Below are 24,836 nucleotides of genomic sequence, written 5' to 3'. Positions count from 1 at the left end.
ATACGGCCCGCCCGATGGTAAGCGGTAACCGTAGCCCATGGATGCATGTGACGTCAGCAACAGTGATGTTTTACAATTGTCGCACCTGTCACCGTGGTGAAATTGGGGCCTGCTGATAAAATATAAAAAAAACCGGTTTAGAGCATGTCGGGCCATGTTCAGTGTAGGGTTCCGTAGTTACCCGTCTGTCAAAATAGACTATTCGCAAAAACTCAAAAACAGCTATACCGATTAGGTTCGCTATATTTTTCCTTGAAAGTCTTTACTTAGCTATGTTTTTATGATTTTTTTCATATTTTTTGGACCCATGGTTCAAAAGTTAGGGGAACTAAAGGGGAAAACACAACTTTTTTTCTTTCAGATCGATTATTTCCGAAAATATTAAGTTGATCAAAAAATGGTTCTTGAAGTGTATTCGTTTTAAAAGACCTATCTAACGACATTCCACACTATAGGGTGGAAGCAAAAAAAAATTCATCCCCACTTTAATGTAGGGCAGCCACCATAAAAAAATATTTTTTTCTACTTTCTATTATTAAATTTGGCATGAATATATAAATTTGCTACACTGACAAAGTCATAAAATATAAACTAGAAAAAATATTTTTTTAGGGTGACTCCCCTACATTAAGTGGGGATGATTTTTTTTTTCGCTTTTACCCTATAGTGTGGGTGTCTTGGATATGTCTTTTAAAATGAATAAGGGTCTTTAAGGACTATTTTTGATCAACTTAATATTTTCGGAAATAATCGATCTGAAAGAAAAAAAGTTGTGTTTTCCACTTTAGTTCCCCTAGCATTTTAACCATGGGTCCAAAATTCGTCTAGCTTAAAAAGTCACAAAAATTGCCTCAAGATCGTAAGTCACGCACAGGTCACACGAGAAGGCGAAAAGTCACGAAAAATGTGACTTTTGTGACCATCTGGCAACACTGATATTATTTGTGAATGCACAGGCATCTTAAAGCTGATACGTGCACATCAATGTCCACTTGTGTTTTGTAGTCTACGAATATAAATAAACATATATTACAGTAAAGAAGATATGGCAGTAAAGTACAAAGGCCGAGCTCATTAGTGCAGTAGATGAGGCCGACGATCAATTTGTCATTTGAAATGCTCTATTTCTATTTGTTCCCGTCACGTGTCGTGTAGAGATGGGCGAAATGTGCCAGTAGAAAGAAAAGAGTGATATATATCTTTCTATCACTGGGATATGTATAATAATAATAATAATAACCCCGCGGGGGCAGCTTGTGGCGAGCTGACGGTGAGTGGCGACACCGCGGACCCCTATTCCAGAGGGCACTTTCATCTGGCCCTCGCCTCTGTGCTTGCCTTGATTGGCCGGCCAGTAGGGCTACCGCCAATACCGAAAATCGTCAATTGCGGGCATTTTTCTCTGTCACTCTAATTACGCCTTCATTGGAGTAAAAGAGTTAGATCCCCGCAATTTGCGAATTTCGGTTTTCGCGGTAGCCCCTCAGAGTGGAGTCGCAAGAGCGGGACCTATGCTCCAGGTTGGAAGTGTAAAATGTCATAACGCCGGCGGCCTGCTGAACGGATTACCGGGATCTGGCTACCGCAGACTCACCTCTCGACAACCTCAGCCACTCCAAAGTGTTGCCCTGTTGTCGCACTGTGCGTGCGGCCATTGCGGGGCCCACTCAATGAGTTGGCGAGTCACCACCTGTCTTATACAATTTTGAGACTGATTGTCACGGCAGGTGTCCGCTAGTCTCCTCCCATAGCCCTATATCCAGTCCATCCAACATTCAAATCAAATAGCCTATGACCTTAGTTTCCATCGCAGCACAAAAGTGCTGCACTGCAATAGTCTTTGCACCTGGCGGGGACCATCTCCGGATGTATCACATTGTGCGTTCGGGTATGGTATCCGCCACGTGTATCCCTTGCTTTTAGATTAAATGTCTTAAAGGGCCTCTGCGCTGTTGGCTTCGGCCCCACGTACGCCTCCCAAAGGTCCGGGACCCCATGGTCCCGAGATATGGAACAGACATACAAATAATAATAATAATAATAATGGGTATTGAGGACGAGGGTATTAGACGGTCAGTGAAGGAGCGCTTTTTCAGTCGGCTCACAAAAGTCCTTAACAGTCTTTTGTCAGGAGGCAACAAAGTGCGCGCCTTCAACGCCTGGGTAATGCCCCTCCTCACATACTCCTTTGGCATACTAAGGTGGACTCAGACCGAGCTGGACGCCCTGGATCGGAGGGTCCGATCACTGCTCACCACACATCGCATGCTACACCCACGCTCGTCAGTTATGAGATTGTACATCCCACGGAAGTGTGGAGGTCGAGGCTTTCTAAACGCCAAGGATTTCCACAACCGCGAGGTGTACAATCTCAGGAATTATTTCCTTAACAACGAGTGTGGGATGCATCGTGATGTGGTGGCAGTAGACAGGAACCTCACGCCGCTCTCCTTGGCAAACGTGAACTGGCGCAAACCTGTGGTACTAAGTACTGCGGATCGCAAGGCGGTATGGGAGAGTAAGGTGCTACACGGGCGGTTCTACAAGGCCCTCACGGGACCCGATGTGGACCTGCTCGCGTCGGTGAATTGGTTACGATTCGGGGACCTCTTCGGAGAAACCGAGGGTTTTGCCTGTGCAATTGCGGACGAAGTGATGATGACGAACAACTATCGGAAATATATCCTGAAGGACGGTACGGTCGACATCTGTCGGGCATGCCGCCGTCCCGGAGAGTCACTCAGGCATATAATTTCCGGTTGTTCTCATCTTGCTAACGGTGAGTACTTGCACAGACATAATCTCGTAGCCAGGATTATTCACCAACAACTTGCTCTTCTATACGGCCTTGTGGACCGCGAAGTACCGTACTACAAGTACTTACCTGCGCCTGTTCTCGAGAATGGTCGTGCCACGCTCTATTGGGATCGATCTATCATCACTGACAGGACTATTGTCGCCAATAAGCCTGACATCGTGCTGATAGACCGATCGCAGCGCCGGGCCGTGCTCGCCGACGTCACCATCCCCCATGATGAGAATCTCGTGAAGGCCGAGAAGGACAAGTCCAGCAAGTACCTAGACTTAGCTCACGAGATTACCGCCATGTGGGATGTTGACTCGACGATCATTGTTCCGATAGTTGTGTCAGCGAACGGTCTCATAGCGAAGAGTCTCGACCAACACCTAGAGAGACTCTCGCTGGGTGGTTGGATCAAGGGTCAGATGCAGAAGGCGGTAATTTTGGACACGGCGCGTATAGTACGTCGGTTCCTCACTCTGCGGCCCTAACCACCGGCAGCTTGGGCCAAGCCCCGCTGCCGGCGGCACCCTAGGTTAGGTTTTTTATAATGTGTTTATATATTTTTGTTATGTTTTGTAAGTGTTTTTATATTTTACTTTTATACTCACATTGTAAAATCCTAACCTAAGACCCTAATTGAATAAAGAAGATAATAATATTCTTTATTGTGCACAATGAAAACATGATTAAATACAGCAAATTAACATAAATAAAAAACTAAGCAACAACAGGCACCACTCACTCAGGCAGGTATCACTCTTTTATATTTTTATCCGTATAGCAGGAGATCTAAGGTCCCGTTTTCTAAGGGGACCTTGCATTTTGGAGACAAAGCAAACCGCTTGGAACAGGTATTCCTGGGGGTGATCTGAGCTGATTAAGCCCGGTTGCCAAGAGGTTCCCCCCCGCAGGTGGGCAGGGGGGGGGGGGGGAAAGTGCCTCCGGCGCGCCTCACTCTAAGCTTTATATCTGCATACATCTCGCAACTATATCAAGTTTGGTGTCATTTTCGTATAATTCGAGGCTGAAGAATTCATTTCTGTGACTATATTTTCACTCACCCATACAAAAAATTCGAAAAATTCAAAATTCAAAAAAAAACTTTTAATTTTTTTTCGAAAATCTTGTACAAAATTTATACTATGAGGATTTGCTCTAGAAAAAATATATCTGTGAATAGCCCAGTTATCCTACTATACAGAATAGTAAACTTGTCAAACATTTTTTTTTCATAACTCTGTTAAAAAAAATGTTTTGTGTCGCGCGGCGTACCTGCATTGTAAGAGCGGTATGCAACGTTTAGGATTTTTAAGTATATTTAGATGATTTCTGATAAGTTGTTATTCTTCTGGTGGTAGATTACATTAATAAATTACTTCTGGACGTGATATATATACAAATATAAATTAAATATATAAATAAAGATGTTGGGAAAACTTTCGCTAATAGAGTTAAGTAATATAAATGTGATAAAATTAACATAGGAGATGTTTGACAAAAAATGCGGGTTAAAATAAGATATATATTGTTCGTAATTGCCATTACATGCCCATGTGACTGTGCATTTTAGGTTTCTTTTAACGCAGTTGCACCTCCCTGCGCATTTTGTTTTGCAGCGGCAATGAATAAGCTCTAAACAAGCAGCAGCCGCCGCAGGTAGGCTTGTCTATATGGGCTCCCAATAACCATGTTGTTTGGACCAGCCCCAGTCAGCAGGGCATGGTGGCTGTTGCTGAGGGGCTATAATCTGTCCCCAAACATAGATCAAATCCTACACCGGAACATGCGACACAACTGAAAACCCCGTGTTGCCGAAATAATTTCTGCACTTTGTCAACCAGGTGCAGAAAACCCTAGAGGAAAAGCAAACCGCTCTATGTGCGTTCCTTGATGTTGAAGGTGCTTTCGACAATACGCCCACAGAGACCATACTCAATGGTATGAAATCAAAGGGAGTAGACGAAACCACCAGATGGGTACATAGCATGCTCTCGAACAGTGTAGCCACTCTGACCGTCAATACTATTTATAAAGCATGAATTTTATACCATCCCCACTATTATGGACCCTAGCAGTGGACCAACTTCTTGCAATCATGTCAGGCCAAGACTTTGATACACAAGGATATGCCGACGACCTTGTAGTCATCGTCAAAGGCCCTTGCCTCAACATAATATCCAACCTAATGCAAGGAGCTCTAAACACAATACCTATTCAAATGGTGTAGAGAAAATGACTTGTCCATTAATCCGAGCAAGACTGTAATAGCCATTTAACCATTCACAAGGAAACGGAAGATAGATAGATAGATAGATAAAACGTTTATTTGGATGCTGCAAAAACACACAATTTACAAATAGGTGCATTACAAACAGAACAAAACTAAAAATATGTACAGAGTTTAATTAACAATAAAAAAATACTTAAACACGAAAAGATGGGAAGCTCGATAAACTCACAAAACCAAGACTTAATGGACAAATAATACCGTTCTCGGCAGAGGTCAAGTATCTAGGGGTCACCTTCGACCAAAAGTTAACTTGGAACCCTCACCTGAGAAACATTATACAAAAAGCGAAAATGGCCATGTGGTCATGCTGTCGAATGGCAGGAGCAAGATGAGGCTTAAGACCCAAATTGCTATGTGGTTATACACAGCGGCAGTGAGGCCAATTGTCACCTACGCCTCCGCAGTCTGGTGTAACAAAACCAGCCAAAAGACAGCAATAGACACTCTAAACAGCCTGCAACGCACGGCTTGTTTAATAGTAACAGGCACCTACTCCTCGACACCGGCAGCGGCCCTAGATGCACTGCTGGACATCATACCACTCCACTTGCAGGTGCAAAAGGAGGCCAAGCAGTGCGTCTACAGAATATGCACGCTAAACAGGCCAAAATGGCGCTCTCAGGCATTAACCAATCTAAAGGCCTGGGTTTTTGCGAATAGAACCCTTAGCATGCCCACTGATGACACGCAAACCGAATGTCATCTCACCAAACTGTACACAGTAGAAATACCTCCTAGAGATAAATGGATCAACAACCAAATGTACGTCGAAGAGGGAAGCCACATCTGGTATACAGATGGTTCCAAGAAAGGCAATGATGTAGGATGTGGGATCTATGGTGAGAGATCTAAGCTCAGAGCTAGCGTCAGCATGGGCACACTGGCCTCAATCTTCCAGGCAGAAGTCTTCGCCATCAACAAATGTGCGGAGATCAACCTGGATAGAAACCTAAGACACCAGCATATCTACATCAACTCAGACAGCCAGGCTGCTCCGCTGGCACTAGAATCCCTTGAGTCAAACTCAAAACTAGTCCAGAACTGTAAAACAAACCTTAATGCACTGGCTTACTCCAACAAAGTTACACTTAGATGGGTACCAGGGCACTCCGACATTAACGGAAACGAAGAGGCGGATGAACTTGCTAGAAAGGGGCAGACACACCCCTGGTCGGCCCAGAACCGTTCTGTGGAATCACAAAACGGGATGCATATTCTCTGCTCAGCAACTTAGAAAAAACGAGAGCAATCGCTTGGTGGAAGTTCGTTAAAGGACAAGAACACTCGAAAGCTCTGATCAAAGGGTTCAACAGCAAAACTGCTAAGGAGCTTTTAGGACTCAAAAGGCACAAAACCTGCGCGGAGACCAGAATACTGACTGGACACTGCAAGTTGAACAAACATATGTTTCAAATTGGCAAGAAACAAGTTGCGACATGCAGGTTCTGTCAGGAGTCAGAGGAGACTGCAATGCACATTCTCTGTTCTTGTGGACCACTAATGTCAAAAAGAAGTACCTACCTAGGGCGACACGTAGTGCAACCCTATGAGGTACAAAACATTACGGCCCAAAGAATCTGGAAATTTCTGGATGCAACGGGCATTAGCAATGCGCCACTCAAAGGCCCACAACACCACAATAATAATAATAATGTCCCGCGGGGGCAGCTTGTGGCGAGCTGACGGTGAGTGGCGACACCGCGGACCCCTATTCCAGAGGGCCCTGTCATTGGCCCTCGCCTCTGTGCTTGCCTTGATTGGCCGGCCAGAATGGAGTCGCAAGAGCGGGACCTATGCTCCAGGTTGGAAGTGTAAAATGTCATAACGCCGGCGGCCTGCTGAACGGATTACCGGGATCTGGCTACCGCAGACTCACCTCTCGACAACCTCACAGTCACTCCAAAGTGTTGCTCTGTTGTCGCACTGTGCGTGCGGCCATTGCGGGGCCCACACAATGAGTTGGCGAGTCACCACCTGTCATTTACAATTTTGAGACTGATTGTCACGGCAGGTGTCCGCTAGTCTCTCTCATAACCCATTATCTAGTCCATCCAACTTTCAAATCTATAGCCCATGACCTTAGTTCCCATCGCAGCACAAAAGTGCTGCACTGCAATAGTCTTTGCACATGGCGGGGACCATCTCCGGATGTATCACATTGTGCGTTCGGGGATAGTATCCACCACATGTATCCCTTGCTTTTAGATTAAAGTGCCTTAAAGGGCCTCTGTGCTGTTGGCTTCGGCCCCACGTACGCCTCCCAAAGGTCCGGGACCCCATGGTCCCGAGATATGGAAAAGACATACAAATAATAATGTTAATTTTATCACATTTATAATACTTAACTCTGTTGGCGATGGTTTTCCCAAGATACTTATTTATATATTTAAATTATATTTGTATATATATCACGTCCAGAAGTAATTTATTAATGTAATCTACAACCAGAAGAATAACAACGTATCAGAAGTCATCTAAACATACTTAAAAATCCTAAACGCTGCATACCGCTCTTACAATGCAGGTACGCCGCGCGACACAAAACATTTTTTTTTAACAGAGTTATGAAAAAAAATGTTGGTCAAGTTTACTATTCTGTATAGTAGGATAACTGGGCTATGGGCACATGTATTTTTTTTCTAGAGCAAATCCTCAGTTTAAAATTTTTAAAGGATTTACGAAAGAAAAAACTAAAAGATTTTTTTTGAATTTTGAATTTCTCGAATTTTTTGTATGGGTGAGTGAAACTTTAGTCACAGAAATGAATTCTTCATCCTCGAATTACACGAAAAAGATACCAAACTTGATATAGTTGCGAGATGTATGCAGATATAAAGCTTAGAGTGAGGCGCGCCGGAGGCACTTTCCCCCCCTCCCCTGCCCACCTGCGGGGGGGAACCTCTTGGCAACCGGGCTTAATCAGCTCAGATCACCCCCAGGAATACCTGTTCCAAGCGGTTTGCTTTGTCTCCAAAATGCAAGGTGGTGGACCTTAGATCTCCGGCTAGTATCTATCACTTGTCCCGCTCGCAACTGTATCGGCGCTTGCTGACTATGCGACATGCGTCATCTTATGAGTGTGTGTGTGTGAGAGAGAGAGAGAGTATAGTGGTAGTAGCGAGCGAAAAATACTATACTTGCTGTATCTACTTCTCACGGAATATTTAGCGAATGTCGCGTCCGAACCCGCCCGAACGACCGCTGTCGCTCTTTCTTGTTACTTCGGTCGCTGCGCGACCGAGACAACGCTTATCGCTTTAGTAAATTGTTGCTGAGGGAGTGAGAGCTGTACGGATATACTGATACATTCGGATTCGTAAAGACAAGAAGTGTGATTCAAGAAAAGAGAAAGACATATATCTTATTTTTTATTTATCTATCACTCCTGAGTTACCCATCTCTAGTGTCGTGTCCCACCCAGAACAAGCTAAAATATTTTCGTTTTCGATTGGCGGCATGGCGCGTGAAAAATGCAACATTACGTTAGTCTACATTTTAATAATATATGACTCTATGTTGACTAAGTACCAGGCAACTAATATCTACATCCTCACCCAGGCCATCTCACCGGCGTAAGACAAAAGAAATAACAAGACGTAGAAAGTTTTGCAAAATCTTGTACCCACGTGTGGAGATTGACTATATTATTCACTAATCTCTCTCATGTGGCTACAAGATTTTAAGTCACTACAAAAAATTATCGTCTTCGTAAATATTTAAAAAATATTTTTATTTATACTTTTTTTTTTTTATAAATATGCCCCATTTAGACTTTCGTTACATACTGATATTTGGTTGATAAGTGAATTCATTGGTAGTCTGTAGTTAGCAATGTAACGAAAATCGCATGCAAGTTCTTGAACAGTCAAAATGGGGCTTTATAAATACAGGATTATGAAGATGGCACTTAAGGTGCTGTAGTTCCTTTAAATCTTTTTTAATCTATAAGTACAGAATACAATACAAACTACATACTAAATGTTTCAAAATATATTTTATTCAAAATGGTCACTAAAATAATACCTAACTTTCATTTTTAATAATGTCACAACTTAACCTTGCTCCTAGTTGTAATCATAGCATGTTTAACTAGGATCTACTTGCACATCAACATACTGCACATACTTCAGGTCTGCATCCTCAGTCTCAGGATTTGAATGGACGGAGCCCGGCAATGAATGCTCAATGTTCTGAGCAAACTCTCCCATACACAACTTAAAGCAAATTGTATTTATTTCATGCTGGGCTATAGATATTTCTTTATTAGATCGTCCACTTTCCCTTAACTTATAAGCGATGTATTCTCCGTAAATATCAAACTCATCTCTTGAACAAATTTTTTCGGCTAAAGTCCTCATGCACTTAAATGCCTCTGTTGCTGTAGCCGCACCAGTTTCATTGTTTTTCCTTTTGATGGGTGTGAATAATATTGGATGGGACGGTTTAGGTGCCTCCGTTTCAGTCTCTAAAACTTCATACTCTTCATATTCTGTGTTTTCATCCCCTAATTCCAGTGATGTGTCCTAAAATTGTATTTATTATGAATTAATGAATTTTATTTACAATGTGTCATAATAAATATTATGAATAGAGTTGCTGAAGATGTTTAATAATGTCATTTTTGTTAACATTATTTTATAAATGTGTGTTAAAAGGTACTTTTGAAAAAAAGGCAAACTATTGAGCAGCAACAAAGAAAAAAGTCAGTATTAAGTACCTGTTTAGTTTGCGAATCCTCCAAATCCTGTTCAGTGATAAATTTGTCTTGACTTGGCTTCACACAGTTATTAAGCAAGAACAATAGGGGTTCATATCCGAACCAATGTATTTGCTTAGGAGACAAGCCTTCCTCCTGTTTCTCAAGCCGTCTGTGTTCCCTGCGAAACTGATTCTTCAACGCATGAAATTTTTGTTCAATCTCTTTCCCATTAATGCCGTATTTGGCACCTAAAGCTTTGTAAGCGGTAACTCTTTTCGTTCGGCTTTTGTAGTCTTCACAGTTTATATTCCACAAACATGGATTGAGGCGAATGTCTTTAATAAGTGCAAGCGTACTTTTCTGAGTCCACATGTTGACGAAAACGTAAAAGCACAAACTTGGGAAGTTGAATATTAAAATGCCTCAGTAGGAAGGAATCGGTGAAGCTGAAGCTGTCATGTTGTCACTGTCAAACGTCAAATCACAAGTCTCCGTAATGTCAAAACTGACAGCTGCTGCAGTTTAAGGCTTCTACAGACGTTGCAACATGGTTGCAACAAATAGCATGTGATTTTTAGTTGGAGAAAAAGCATAGACAAAGACAATATGATTCCCTCTGTCTGTTTGAAACATAGACCTAGTATTATACTATAGATGAGCTATACGCGTGCGCCCGTGAGGGATAGAACATACACAATGCTACAAAATTAAAAACACGTTTTAACATTCCTGGCAACATGCAACATACCAAAACCAACTTACGTAACTTGGTCGGGTTATTTGTTACCACCATAATAAACCATGGTATAATAATATACTCCGCCTGGTACTCTATTCCGAGATTCGCGTATGACCTAACTGACACGGGCCTACGTCATCATGCTGTTTACAGGTTCTCAAACTTTAAATAGTGGGAGAATTTTAACCAACGGTGAAAATTATTTTAACGGCATTAATTTTAAGTTATTCATGTAGAAACATAGTAAAATAAAACAAATCTAATGTATTAAATTAAACTTTATTTATCTATACAAGACAAACGTTTGAAAAACTAATTCACAGTTACACATTAATTACCAAGCTTACGACGTGAAAAGTTTGGAAAACACTGCGACTGCTGACACTGAGCGAGAAGGAAATAACAATTAACACGCGTTCGACAAGGATGACGGTCAGGGCATGAAGTTATCTAGATCCGAATTGTCAAATGTGACAGCGCTATCCTGTGTTGCCAGTAATGTAAACAGAATTACCCGAACGTCTGAAATTTCTTTTGTGAATCGGAAGATATTGCTAACGAATAATTAAAAATGACGTGTTATTGTAAAATTTAAGATAAAATACATATAAATGAAAATTATAAAATTATAAAGAAATATTTTAACTTATTAACCATAGGTATAATGTACCCATGTAACATGTTATGTTGAAATAAAGTGGCAATGTTATTGTGACGTAGGCCCGTGTCACTCTGGGAATAGAAGACCATGCTTTATTAGACCATGTAATAAACCATATGGTGGGGAATAAAAAAAATGCGAGACTGTGACAAGGACAAACTCCAACTGAAAGTTCCATAACATTGTATGAAGTGCATCTCGTTCGATCATCTGCACATATATTCTTGTTATAGACCTAATAGATAGGTAATAGGGGTATTACCAATCTCACTCTAGCATATGTTCTTGTAGGCTGCCCTCTGTTGTTGCAGGAATGCAAGCAGGATCTCGAGTAGTACATACCTACCAGGTTTTACAAATTTTGAGGTAACGTTATTCGCTTCAAAACTCATGCGCTTACGCCACTAGGAAAAGGTACTTAATCCCGATTTACCTACTGCTGTTCATTTTTGTCTGTCCTATCCTGTAGGTTAAGTACTTATTAATTATTAGGCTGCCTAAATATCGACGGTTAAATTTAATATCAATGGCGCGCTAATATCACAACTCGCGGACAGAGAATCATGCGCAGATATAACTATGTCGACGGTTGAGAATACGTTTGTGCCATATCCATTTTTAGCAAAATAGTTTTTTAATGATTCCTAAAATAACAAAAAATTAGCTATAATTGTCAGTAATCGGTTTTTGCAAAAAAAAACAACGGGTTGCACGTTCACGTGCCCGTCTTACGAATTTTCAATCTGTCGAATCTGTCGGTCACGTGACCTGTCGCGAGTTTAACATTTTTCCCCATCACAAAAAGTGCACAGCTCCGCTAAAGAAGTTTTCAGTTTAAAAATTATTTTTGAAAAATGTTGTGCCATAATTATCCGCATTTTGCTATACGATAATTACACTCTTTTAACAAAAAAATATCACAAAAGTGTGACATATCCAAAACGTTTGTGTCATATCAAACATTGTACGTTTAACATTTACCTAGGTACTCATCAAAAACGGATATGGCAATATTATAAATGCTTTTATTTTATGATGACCACTATATTTACAATATTTATATGGTACTATAAATGGTAAACATATGTGCCTAAATGAACGTTATAATTTCAATATTTCCGAAACGTAAAACTTTTATTTTTCGACAAATATTTTTTTTTGCTACTTTTCGCTCTCCTGTAAACCAATGTAAGTGGCCAATGGCACAAACGTATTCTCACCCGACGATGTACCTATATATTCACGAACGCATTAAATTGCAATCAATAGATATTTTACTTGCAGACTTAATTAGTCCTAGCTTAAACTGTTACTCTAAGAATTGATTAATGACTTTAGTAATGACTTGCTTTGGCAAAGCAATTATCTGTCCGCTATCAAACCAAAAGCGATAACACGAGTAGAGTTGGACCAAGAAAAGTCTGCAGAGATTTTGATAGCCCACGCAGTGCAAGTGTTGTTTTAAACGTCTAACTTCTATGAAATTATGACGTATAAGTAACACTCGCACTGCGTGGGCTATCAAAATCGTTGCAGACTTTTCTTGGTCTAACTCTAGCGATCAACCATTATATCTCGCAAGATAGGTACGACATGTAAGGTTATGGTGTATTGTGATTAAAAGCCAGGGAATATATTATGCCAGGGAAGAAAAAAACCACGCTAATCGCAGTCAGTCAGGGGGGCGATTTTTGAAATTCGATCGCTCGATTTCGTCACTAGGAAATCGGTGGAAAACAGCGATATACTAATTTTTGAAATACGAGCGATAGAAGTTTGGAATCTAGTGGTATTGACCACTCGTTTTCAATTCTAGAGTAGAGATATTATTGAACGAAATACACGAAATCGAGCGGTCTAATTTCAAAAATCGGCCCCCAGGCACCTAAACAGATCTAATAAGTAAAACTCGAATTGGCCTCTAAACTTCCTCTTGGAAAACTCTGTTCATCTCCCAGTTGCAATGGAACTGATGGGATACTAAATTACTACACCTTATAAAACAAAGTGCCCTGGCGTTTCTGTCTGTTTGTGTGTATGTTCGCGATAAACTCAAAAACTACTGGACGGATTTTCATGCGGTATTCACCTATCAATAGAGTGATTTTTGTTTAGATGTAGGTATAATTTATTATGGTGAAGCCAGGTCGGGTCGCTAGTATAGTATTAGTAGTAATTTAATTTAGTGTAGTAATTTACTGAACCGGACTAATCCCAATAAGGCCTAGTTTACCCTCTGGGTTGGAAGGTCAGATGGCAGTCGCTTTCGTAAAAACTAGTGCATATGCCAATTCTTGGGATTAGTTGACAAGCGGACCCCAGACTCCCATGAGCTGTGGCTAAATGCCGGGACAACACGAGGAAGAAGAAGAGAAATTTACTGAATACTTATTTATACCTACCTACTTATTAAAATACACATTTCGCGTTAAAAGTATCCCACCAAACACATAAATGTAAAAAAGGAGAGCCAAGTTCAATACAAAAATTATGCTTGGCTGTGGGGTTCGCCGCAAAAAGAATGGAGATCTAAATGGGTGCCAAGTTCTATGCAAAATCCAAATATGTATTTATAGGAACAAAATAACATTACAAACAAGTATTAAACTCTATTTCTTTGCTTTATTGGATACCTATAACAATAGGCATGTTGACAACTTTTTAGAACTGTATTCATTTTATAGATAGTACACACGTAATTATTACAAAAAAAAATATTAAAAATTTTTATTCATTAATTTTAAACACTAAATAGAGCTTAATTAGTTTAGTGTTTAAAGTTTGAGCCTAAACGCTCCAAGCTGTCACGTGACGTCACAAACAGATAAATAAACAAACTGCTGCCAAAATGTCAGTCCTAGCGTAGGTCAAAAGGTGTAGTATTTAATTTATTTCTCTTTCTAAAAGATAAGTATTACGTAAATATATAAGCTAAAATAATGAATAACAAGTTTTACATGTCTTATGCAGTGCCTATGTGTAAAAGAACAACAATCAAGACCCTAGAGTATAAAACAAATATTTGTTATATGATACTTACGTTGCAGTTACGAATTTTGACTTGAATGATATTGTTAATTGCGCACTATATGTATACATATTACGTTCAGCGATGATAAAAACATTTCAAAAATTAATCACAATAACTGATTTCACATAAAAACACTTACAGTTACAATTTAAGATGAATTATTATGATACAACTAAAATTTTGAATGTAAATATAGCGGGCGAAGATATAACTTTTAAAATTTTTTTTTTGCTTCCGACAGCCAACGTGGCAATGTTAGTTCCATTCAGCCAAATTATTAAAAAGATTTTGGTGAAATAACGTATTATATAACATTTTATTTATTTAATAACAAATAAATATATATTTTATATCATGTAATAATATTTTTTGTACGTAATAAATGTCTATTGTCGAAATAAAAAATACATACAGTTATTGAACATCCAAACTCTTTGATGGTGTCGTATGGATTACGGTCAGGTTTGACGATGTCTGTGGTGTTTCTCATGTCATGACGTCACGTGCTCCGATTGGCGTTTACAGTCACGTGATACTGGGCATTATTTTAAATACTTTTGATTATTTTTAATTAATTTATTACGCATATTTACACTTGCAAAATATGATTTTCAGCATTCTAATATTCCCTGCTATGGTAAAAAGATAACATGTTATATATTCGCGATTCATGTCAACATGCCTATTACAGTTATTTAAAAAAAATGTGAGATCTTAAAGTAGGTTAGATTTGACTTGGCCAGTTTTCATTACATCAGTCATTTTATAAAGTTATTCAGTTATATATATATATATATATATATATATATATATATATGTTGCGGACTTCTTACTGAAACCTACATTTAGTTACCTTTTTACTCTTTACCTATATTCAAATTTTTTGACGTTGTCATGGCGGCAGATTAATAAACATGTCAATATGGAAAAGTAGTATCTTATTTTGAAGAATGGTGAAAAACATATTATAAATAAATATAATACGCTAAAAGTAAGTATTGTGTTACCGGGCGTCGGTAACATAGTGGTCCTATCGAGCCGCACGATCCAGCGCCGCGCCGCCGTTGACTCCCCTACATATTGAACCGAACCGAACTGAACCATGTCGGGGCGAGTTACGAGGAGCCGCACTAAGAAACCAGAACTGGAACCGGGTACGTCTGGAGATAAGAAGGAACCGACCACGTCAACCCCTGTTAAAGAAAAATCGGCTGTAGTAAGATCGAAGGCAAGTACTGTCAGCCAGAATAAATCGGAACGAAACCACACCATCCGATCTAATGTTAGTAGTGTACTCGTACAAAAAAAGGAGGCTGAACTAGCGGCCGCGAAACGACTAGCAGAACTGAAGCTAAACTTAGAACAAACCGTCATTCAGAAAGAACTGGAAGTAACGTTAGCTCGTCTAGACGCCAAGGGAAGCCATCGATCTCAATCCAGCCGAACTAGTCGAAGCCGCGTTCAAGAGTGGTTGACAACGGAACTACACGCCCATGAACAAGACGAACCAGCCCGTCGCTGTGAACCAGCGAACCATGTTGAACGTGAGCAATGTACCGAGCCGCCAAACGAGAAAAATGTCTGTGCCCGTCCTGATCCCCAGCTCTCAGACATACAACTTCTAGCTCGAGAGATAGGGAATCTACGTCGTCCAAGTGAACCAAAAGATTTGCCCTACTATAACGGAAATGTCAGTGAATGGCTTTCTTTTAAAGCCGCCGTCACAGACATCAAAGCCTCATCGACCGAAAACGAACTTATCTCCAAACTCCGACGTTGCTTAAAGGGTGAAGCTCGTGTCACTGTCGCCGCGCTTTTAGACACGCATGTCTCTGTCATCGAGATAATGGAAGCCCTAGAACTGCGATTTGGCTTACCGGAACTTATTCTACAAGAGGAAATACAGGCGCTCAGAGACTTACCTAAGATCGTTGACAATACAGAGCAGCTCAGCAAGTTTGCCTGCAAGGTTCGGAATTGCGTGTCAACTATCAAAGCCCTTAAAAAGCCTGAACACCTGCACAATATGGAGCTTCTACGGACCCTGAAACAGAAGATGCCCCACCTCAAGACGCGCTGGCTTACATATGCTTCAGAACATGAGCACGATCACGAACCTGAACTTGTTAAGCTGTCAGAATTTTTGAAGAAGGAAGCCCAAACTACTTCAAAGTACTGGATGCACGAGACCACCCGCACCACAATAAAACCGTTACAGCAGCACAAGACCCATTACGCTATATCTGAAGATAGCGATTCTGATCTCGAACCCGAACCCTGCTATGCTTCGAATCAGACCAAAGGTCCCCTTGAAATATTGTGCCTATACTGTAATTCGAAGACTCACCTTCTCAAGAATTGTGAAAACTTTCTACGCCTGTCAATTGACGATCGATGGGATTGGGCGAAAGAGGCCAAGGTGTGCTTTAAGTGCCTAAGATCCAGACATCATAGAGAGAGCTGCCGAGCCCGCTCGTGTGGCATTGACGGATGCCGCAGGTCACATAATAGACTACTTCATTCTCCGGTTCCTCACCAGCCCGAAGTATCAGCTTGCGTACGTCCATCAACCTCGAACCCTCAACCTACCGGAATGGAGGCAGAAGGTGAGAAACCCCCACAAGAAACGACAGCTTGCAGCAGAACCACCAGATCTCAAGTTTTATTAAAGATCATACCTGTTCAAATCCATGGGCCAGTCAAGTCGAAATTAACGTACGCCTTTCTGGATGGAGGAAGTACACTCACGCTTCTAAAGCAAGACCTCGCGAATGAAATTGGCCTGAAAGGGATCGCCGAACCGTTGAGCCTGTCTGGTGTGAATACCACCTCCGATCATCGTGGATCTGAACGTCTCGACGTAGAAGTTACTGGGCCCTCCGATGTGTTACTGAAATTATACGACGTTCGAACAATAGAAAGATTGCCGATTTCGCCACAGACTGTTGCCAATATCGACAAATACGAGCACCTACAGGATTTACCCAAGACTGGTCTATGCTACGAGCATGGAGTCCCAGAGCTCTTGATCGGCCTAGACAATTGGCAAGCGACCATTACCAAGGAGGTCCGTAAAGGAAAGAGGAACGAACCACTAGCCACCCTGACTCCACTTGGGTGGGTAGTGCACGGATTTTCCCATTCGTATTCCAACGCCGTACACTTTGTAGGACATACTGACGAGGATCTGCATCGATTGATAGAAGACTACTTCAAAATTGACTCTCTAGGAGTCACGAATAAGCTGAAGTTGAATCAAGAGGATGAAAGAGCCATCGCAATTCTACAAAACACAGCCAGAAGGGTAGAAGATGGCAAGAGATGGGAAGTAGGTCTTTTGTGGCGAGAGGATAACCCTGTAATGCCGAAGAGCTTTTCCCACGCCGCGAAGAGATTACAATCTATAGAAAAGAAAATGGACAGAGACTCTGTGTATGGTCAAAAATACAAAGCAAATATGGAGAACTTTTTGAGCAGTGGGTATGCTGGACCTTGTGAGCCAATACAGTCCCCAAAGAAGTGGTATCTTCCTCATTTTGGCGTAACTAACATCAACAAACCGGGGAAACTTAGAATTGTCCACGATGCTGCTAGCAAAGTGCAAGGCGTGTCCCTGAATGACAAACTGCTCACCGGCCCCGACTTGCTACTTTCACTGTTAGCAGTCATTTTCAAATTCAGAGAGGGTGAGATAGCCGTGTCTGCAGATATAAAAGAAATGTTTCTTCAGATCCGCATAAGAGCAGAGGACCGCCCCGCCCAACGCTTTCTTTGGAGAGAATTTGACAGAAAAGGGCCAATGAAGGAATTCGAAATGAAATCAGTTATTTTTGGAGCAACTTCTTCACCGGCAACTGCAATATATATTAAAAATAGAAACGCAGAGGATTTTACTGAGGAACACCCGGAGGCTGTCGACGCGATAAAGACCCGATTTTACATGGATGACTATCTACACAGTTTCCATTCCGAAGAAACAGCTCGTAAAATCGCTAAAGAAGTTGCGCACATAAACAAAGAAGGGGGGTTTACTCTAACACAATGGGTGTCCAACAACGAAAACGTCATGAAAGACATCGAAGAGAGTAAAAGAGGCTCAGGAGGGGTAAATCTTGACTTCAACGTAAATGTCAAAATCCTTGGACTGAGATGGAACCCGTCCGAAGATACTTTTGGATTTAATTTAAACCTGTCAAAATTACCTGCAGAAATTATCGACCACACACGGAAACCGACGAAGCGAGAAGCGCTAAAGGTTGTGATGAGTGTGTTTGACCCACTCGGTCTTTTGACGCCTATCGTCATACAAGGGAAGATCCTTCTTCAGCAGATATGGCGATCAGGAATACGTTGGGATCAAAATGTGCAAGAAGCCGATCATCTTGTTTGGAAGCGTTGGATTGCTCGCCTTATTAATGCCTGTGCGTGTAGAGTACCGCGACCCTACGCACCAGAGCCTACTAGATGCACCATAGAATTGCATATCTTCTGCGACGCCAGCGAGAAAGCATACGCATCAGTGGCGTACTGGCGTTTCGTACGAGAAGATGGAAAGATATGGGTTGCGCTTGTCACCAGTAAATCCCGCGTGACCCCACTGAAACCAGTGTCTATCCCCAGGCTTGAACTTCAAGCTGCTGTTCTCGCGACGCGACTTGCTTCTACGATCGAGAAAGATCACGACACCATCAAACCAGCTAAAAGGTATTTTTGGACTGATTCCTCAGCCGTAATCTCATGGATTAAGGGAGACCCGAGAAACTTCAAAACCTTTGTTTCAAATCGGTTGGGTGAAATTGCAGAACATACGAGCACTGAAGAGTGGAGGTGGCTGTCGACGTCACAAAACGTAGCAGACGACGCCACCAGAGATATAGAAGATTTGAATTCCGATCACCGATGGTTCAAGGGCCCGTCTTTCTTATATCAGCAGCCTGAAACGTGGCCGGCTCAGCGCGCGGACACCGAGCCAGTACCACCAAACCTACTGGAGGTTAAGAAACCTATTTACAATGTCCTGCCAGTGTACGCATACACGACATGTTTGCCTGACATCAGCAGATTCTCCAAATGGCTGAGACTCATCAGAAGTACTGCATACGTTTTCACATTTCTGGAGAGTACTCAAAACAAGGAACGTACTGGCCTTAGATTAGAACATATAGAAAAAGCTGAAAAGGCATGGATTAAGCAATCTCAATATCAAAGTTTTCCGGTCGAATTGGAAGATCTCAGAAATAATAGGCCATGGGACAAGAACAGTCGCCTACGTGACTTGTCGTCATTCATAGACGATAATGGCGTATTGAGATTGCGGGGGAGAGCCAGCGCTGTGAGCGAAGTAGATCGGAACCTCATTCAGCCCATTATATTGGACGGCAAACATCCATACGTGAAATTACTTATCTTGCATCACCACGAACGAGCTAACCACGGAAATAATGAGACTGTTGTCAACTCCTTGCGCCAGATGTTTTGGATCCTCAACTTACGCCCTACAGTGAGGAACACTGCAAAGTCTTGTCAATTATGCCGAATACGCAAAGCCCAGCCGACACGCCTTCCGCTTGGAGATTTACCACCAGCAAGACTTGCACACCATCACCCACCGTTCAGCCACTGTGGCTTAGATTATTTTGGACCCATGATGGTGACTATAGGGAGAAGACATGAGAAGCGATATGGTGCTCTGTTTACGTGTATGACGAGTAGAGCTGTACACATCGAGTTGGCTGCATCACTATCTGCTGACTCTGTTATACTCGCTTTGCGCAGGATGATAGCCCGCAGAGGATCGCCAATGGTTATTTACTCGGACCACGGCACGAATTTCCACGGAGCGGACACTGAAATCAGAAGGTCTATCAAGGCAATCGATCAGGGGTTGATCAGGGATTTCTTCCTCAATAAAGGCATTGATTGGAGCTTTATACCACCCGCTTCGCCCCATATGGGAGGCTGTTGGGAAAGGCTAATTCGTTCTCTTAAGAGCGCACTGAGTACAACCCTTAGAGAACAATGCCCAACAGAAGAAGTCTTGAGAACTGTGCTGACTGAAGCAGAATGGACAGTAAACTCCCGGCCTCTGACACATGTTTCGGTGCATCCAGATGACCGTGAAGCTATAACACCGAACCATTTACTCCTTACAGGACGAAACAACATGCCACATTTTGGAACTTTCACTGACAACGATCTGATTACACGAAAACAATGGCGAAAGGCCCAAAGACTGTGCGATATCTTCTGGAATCGTTGGGTTCGCGAATACCTGCCGACATTATTACCCAGATCGCATGTCCGCGAGCGACCGAACCTAAAAGAAGGCGATGTGGTTGTTATCGCAGACCCCGGATTACCACGCAACATCTGGCCGAAGGGCATAATAGTTAAAGTGTTCACAGGTGCTGATGGACGCGTACGAGTCGCCGACGTATGCCGGGGGAGTGCTGCGGCGCCCCGCTGTGAAGATTGTCCGCCTCCCGACTGATGCTGAATGCGCTTAGTCGCGCATTCCCGGGGGAATATGTTGCGGACTTCTTACTGAAACCTACATTTAGTTACCTTTTTACTCTTTACCTATATTCAAATTTTTTGACGTTGTCATGGCGGCAGATTAATAAACATGTCAATATGGAAAAGTAGTATCTTATTTTGAAGAATGGTGAAAAACATATTATAAATAAATATAATACGCTAAAAGTAAGTATTGTGTTACCGGGCGTCGGTAACAATATATATATATATATATTACTTAGTTAGTTATATATATTGTAATTCTGATAAAAACTGGCCAAGCCAAACCTAACCTACTTTAAGATCTCAAATTTTTTTTAATAACTGCAATAGTTATAGGTATCCAATAAAGTAAAGAAATAGAGTTTAATACTTGCTTATAATGTTATTTTGTTCCTATAAATACATATTTGGATTTTGCATAGAACTTGGCACCCATTTAGATCTCCATTCTTTTTGCGGCGAACCCGACACCCCAAGCATAATTTTTGTATTGAACTTGGCTCTCCTTTTTTACATTTATGTTTTTGGTGGGATATCAATACTTTTTGTAAAGAAAACTAGGCAGGTATTGAGATTTAATGTTTTTTCTTGTGTTTCCTCTGCATGATTTTTACTTCTGTTCTTTGTATAATTATCTGGTGCCGCGCGCCGCCGACGACACACCGTTGGCCGGTTGTTTAGCGCGTATTACAAGTTTTTTGTATGGGCCACCACTTATTTTTGGACTTAACTTTATTTTTATATTTCTTTTATATAGCAAATATAATAATACATATATTGGGATAGTTTCAAATATCTGCTTGTAACGGTTCCAACGCTACAATTAAAAATATTTTTTTGTATGGGGACCCCCCCTATTTTTTAACTTTTTTTATTTTTAGATTTTTTTCTACGCTTACACACAATAACCGAGCTGGATTCTAAATTTCATCCTTCTAGGTCATCTGGAAGTAGGTTAGGTTTAGGTACTTATATGTCAGTCACAATAAAAAATGTTTTTGTTGTATGGGGACCCCCCCTATTTTTTAACTTTTTTTTATTTTTAGATTTTTTCCTTTGCTTACACACAATAACCGAGCTGGATTCCAAATTTCATCCTTCTAGGTCATCTGGAAGTAGGTTAGGTTTAGGTACTATATGTCAGTCAGTCAGTGCCAAAATTTACGACTTTTTGACCTTCATATCTTTATAATCGTTTGAGCTAGCTTCATGAAATTTGGGCTTCTAGATGTCCTTCTCGGATATAATTAAACACACGTAGTTTTATGTGTTTACGTTAAAGATGTTTTGAGTTATAGAAGGGTCAAAAGTGGCACTAAGTGGTTCGTGTAATATTACACTCGGCGCTGGCTAGCCAGTTCCTTTGCTTGAACTTGGCTTGACACGCTGCCGCGTGTCTAGATTGTGCAACTGTCTGTAGGTACTGTATTTAGTAAGATCATCGTGTAATGTATCTCAATCTGTCGCTCCTCTCACGACCTATCACGAGCATGAGATCGCACGTAATTAATCTGCGATTATCTCGTGTTCAAGGTTCGCACAACTATGCGATCCTTTGCTTTACTCACTTACTTTAACGCGCTACTGACTCGCTACCTCATACCGAGCCCGAGCCGTAGGTAGGTACAGGTACCCGAAGCACGTCCAATAGGTACAAGAATAAAATTAACAAGAAGCACATTCAAATTTTTAAAATATGGAATTCAATTACACAGCAATCTCGTATTTGATAGGTACATTTACATGGATGATTAATAATTAATTACATGAATAATAAAAATTAATTAGTATTACATAATATAATATGAACCTACATACTTTCTTTTAAAACCTGAACCTGAATTCCCCTCCATTTCGGTCGCGAATGTCTCTTAATTTTTCACGGTGTGTTGTTCTTTCAACTACAACTGCTCCGCTGAATTTTGAACATATACGTGACATATACCTATAGATATTAATTCAGTAAACGTTTTAAAAACCGCCGCTTTTGCTGAAGTAGTGCGAACGAAATACATTATCATACAATGAGGCAGGTTAATGTCGCTGCAACTAGATTCGTCGATAAATTCCATTTATTCTGTAATGGCAAGGTAATGGTATGAATTATTTACTATAAAGCAATATCCGCTAGTAGAAACTCGTTTAAGTATGTTAAAATTAATATAGGTAGTTTATTATATACCTACTTAATATAGAAATTGTAATACAAAGTAACTTTAGCCAGTAGAAGCTTCGCTTGTAAAACTTCTACTCGTTTTTATTTTTTTATATTACATTTTCTAGCAACGAAAACTTGTACCTGACATAGATAGGGTAGTTTAGCCGGTTTACCGGCCACCTCCGGTTCTCGGCCACTACGTAGTAAAACTGTAATAACATGACAACTTTACCGTATTTATTGAAAAAATGAGGGTAGTCGGATAAATTAAGTTGACATTGACATTTCCTAAATTTGTTAGCTTCATAACGTTTTGATTGGCTCGTCAGTGCACCAAAGCAATTTAGCAAGTGTGGATGTTGGACAAATTTGTAAAAAAAATTGTGATTCAATATTTTTTCAAGGTAAGTAAAAATATTGTTTTCGTGGGTTTAAGACCATTATTGATGTTAATGTGCATTGTGGATAAGTTGAATTTATGTTATTATGATTTAAATGTACGAATTTTTTTATATAAGTCAATTAAATTTGATGGTCGGGTAACTAAATGCAATTTCGCAATGATATTTAGTTCTCGGCCGCCCGGCCGAGAACAGGATTGAGGCACGTAATTCTTAATTGATTATCTTCCCTATTAAAAGACAGCCAACAAAATAAATATTTCAAAGAATACTTATTTGTATCCAAGTAATTCATGTAGTTAGTTCTCGGCCGCATGCTTTTTAACAAATAATTGGTTAAAATCTGCTTTAAAATCTTTTATATTTGGCGGCCAAGAACAGGATTATAAAAAGTTAGTTTTCGGCCTAGCTAACTTATGACGGCCGAGAAACAAGTAAAATTTATTTTGTTTTCGGCCCTTGAAAAATAAATCATTTATACACTATTTTTATATTAACAAGATGCTTCAAAAAAAGAAGATGAGGTTTTGACTATCACAGCGACGAAGAATTTTCGTTATTTTAATGTAACGTCTTCATGATCTTCCTAGCGTTGTAACGACTCATAGGAGCCTAGTTTTTACGAAAATGACTGCCACCTGACCTTCCACCTATGTGTCTATTGGAATTAAATCGATTTCTTCACGAAATTTTCCTTCACCGAAAAGAGAATGGTAAATTACTGGTGATAAGTAGTTACCGTAGCCTATGGATGCCTGTAACTTCAAGGATGTTACCGACCCATAAAAACCTCCAGACTTAGCACGCTGCTAGTTATGCTACAAAATGTCTTATTTTAATATTTTGAGTATGTTTTGGAAAACTCTTTACGAGATGTAGGTACCATAAAAGTTCCCATTAACGATCCTTAATGTAATACATTGTACCATTGAATATTTGTTGTTTTATTCAAAAATAATTCCTATTGATAGTGAAATAAGAGTCATTTAAAAACATAAATAACAGCGGCCGACAACTAGTTAACAAGCGGCCGAGAACCAAAAAAAGTGTCCGAGAACCAGCTAAATTGCTACTTTTTCATATTTTTAATTATATAAACAAAACGTTGTAATTAATAACGGATTTTGATACAAACATGGTAAGTGTATTATATTTTTAGTCTAAAAATCAAAAAATGACCAAGATTGGTCGAATATATTGTTCATAAAATACATTTGAATTCGAAATTTTGCTTAACTGGCCGACAACCGGCTAAACTACCCATATGATATATTATTAAGGTAAACGTATGTTTGACGCGGTCCCAGTATATCTCAGCTTGAAACTTAAGTCATTGTCAATAGAGGTGAAAGCAAGGTGCATTGGGCATTAGCATGTCAAGCACTAGTACGTTTACCTTATGTCACTTGAATGTTCATGTTATTTCAGAATGTCGTTTTAAAAAAGGTAAGAGCGAACTTCGATTGTATGGTGGCAACTAGGTTCGTCGCCTCTTAGTCTTAATGATGCATTTTTACAATATTTTTATTAGACAC

The 24,836-nt window shown here is 40.5% G+C and overlaps 1 protein-coding gene across 1 annotated transcript in view; it reads left to right on the top strand.

The window, feature by feature from the left end:
• The first annotated feature begins 2,053 nt into the window (after positions 1-2,053).
• LOC134804495 (uncharacterized) overlaps positions 2,054-24,836 on the top strand; it is a 148,626-nt gene continuing 125,843 nt past the window's right edge. The window contains exon 1 of the mRNA XM_063777545.1: positions 2,054-3,382. Coding sequence (XP_063633615.1) covers positions 2,167-3,291 — 1,125 coding nt within the window. The 5' untranslated portion in view covers positions 2,054-2,166 and the 3' untranslated portion in view covers positions 3,292-3,382. The remainder of the gene's footprint in view (positions 3,383-24,836) is intronic.

The sequence above is a fragment of the Cydia splendana genome, chromosome 2 (assembly GCF_910591565.1).
Source record: "Cydia splendana chromosome 2, ilCydSple1.2, whole genome shotgun sequence".
In the NCBI taxonomy this organism is placed as follows: Eukaryota; Metazoa; Arthropoda; class Insecta; order Lepidoptera; family Tortricidae; genus Cydia; species Cydia splendana.
Note: the sequence above shows the minus strand (reverse complement) of the source record. Positions and strands in the feature narration are given on the sequence as shown.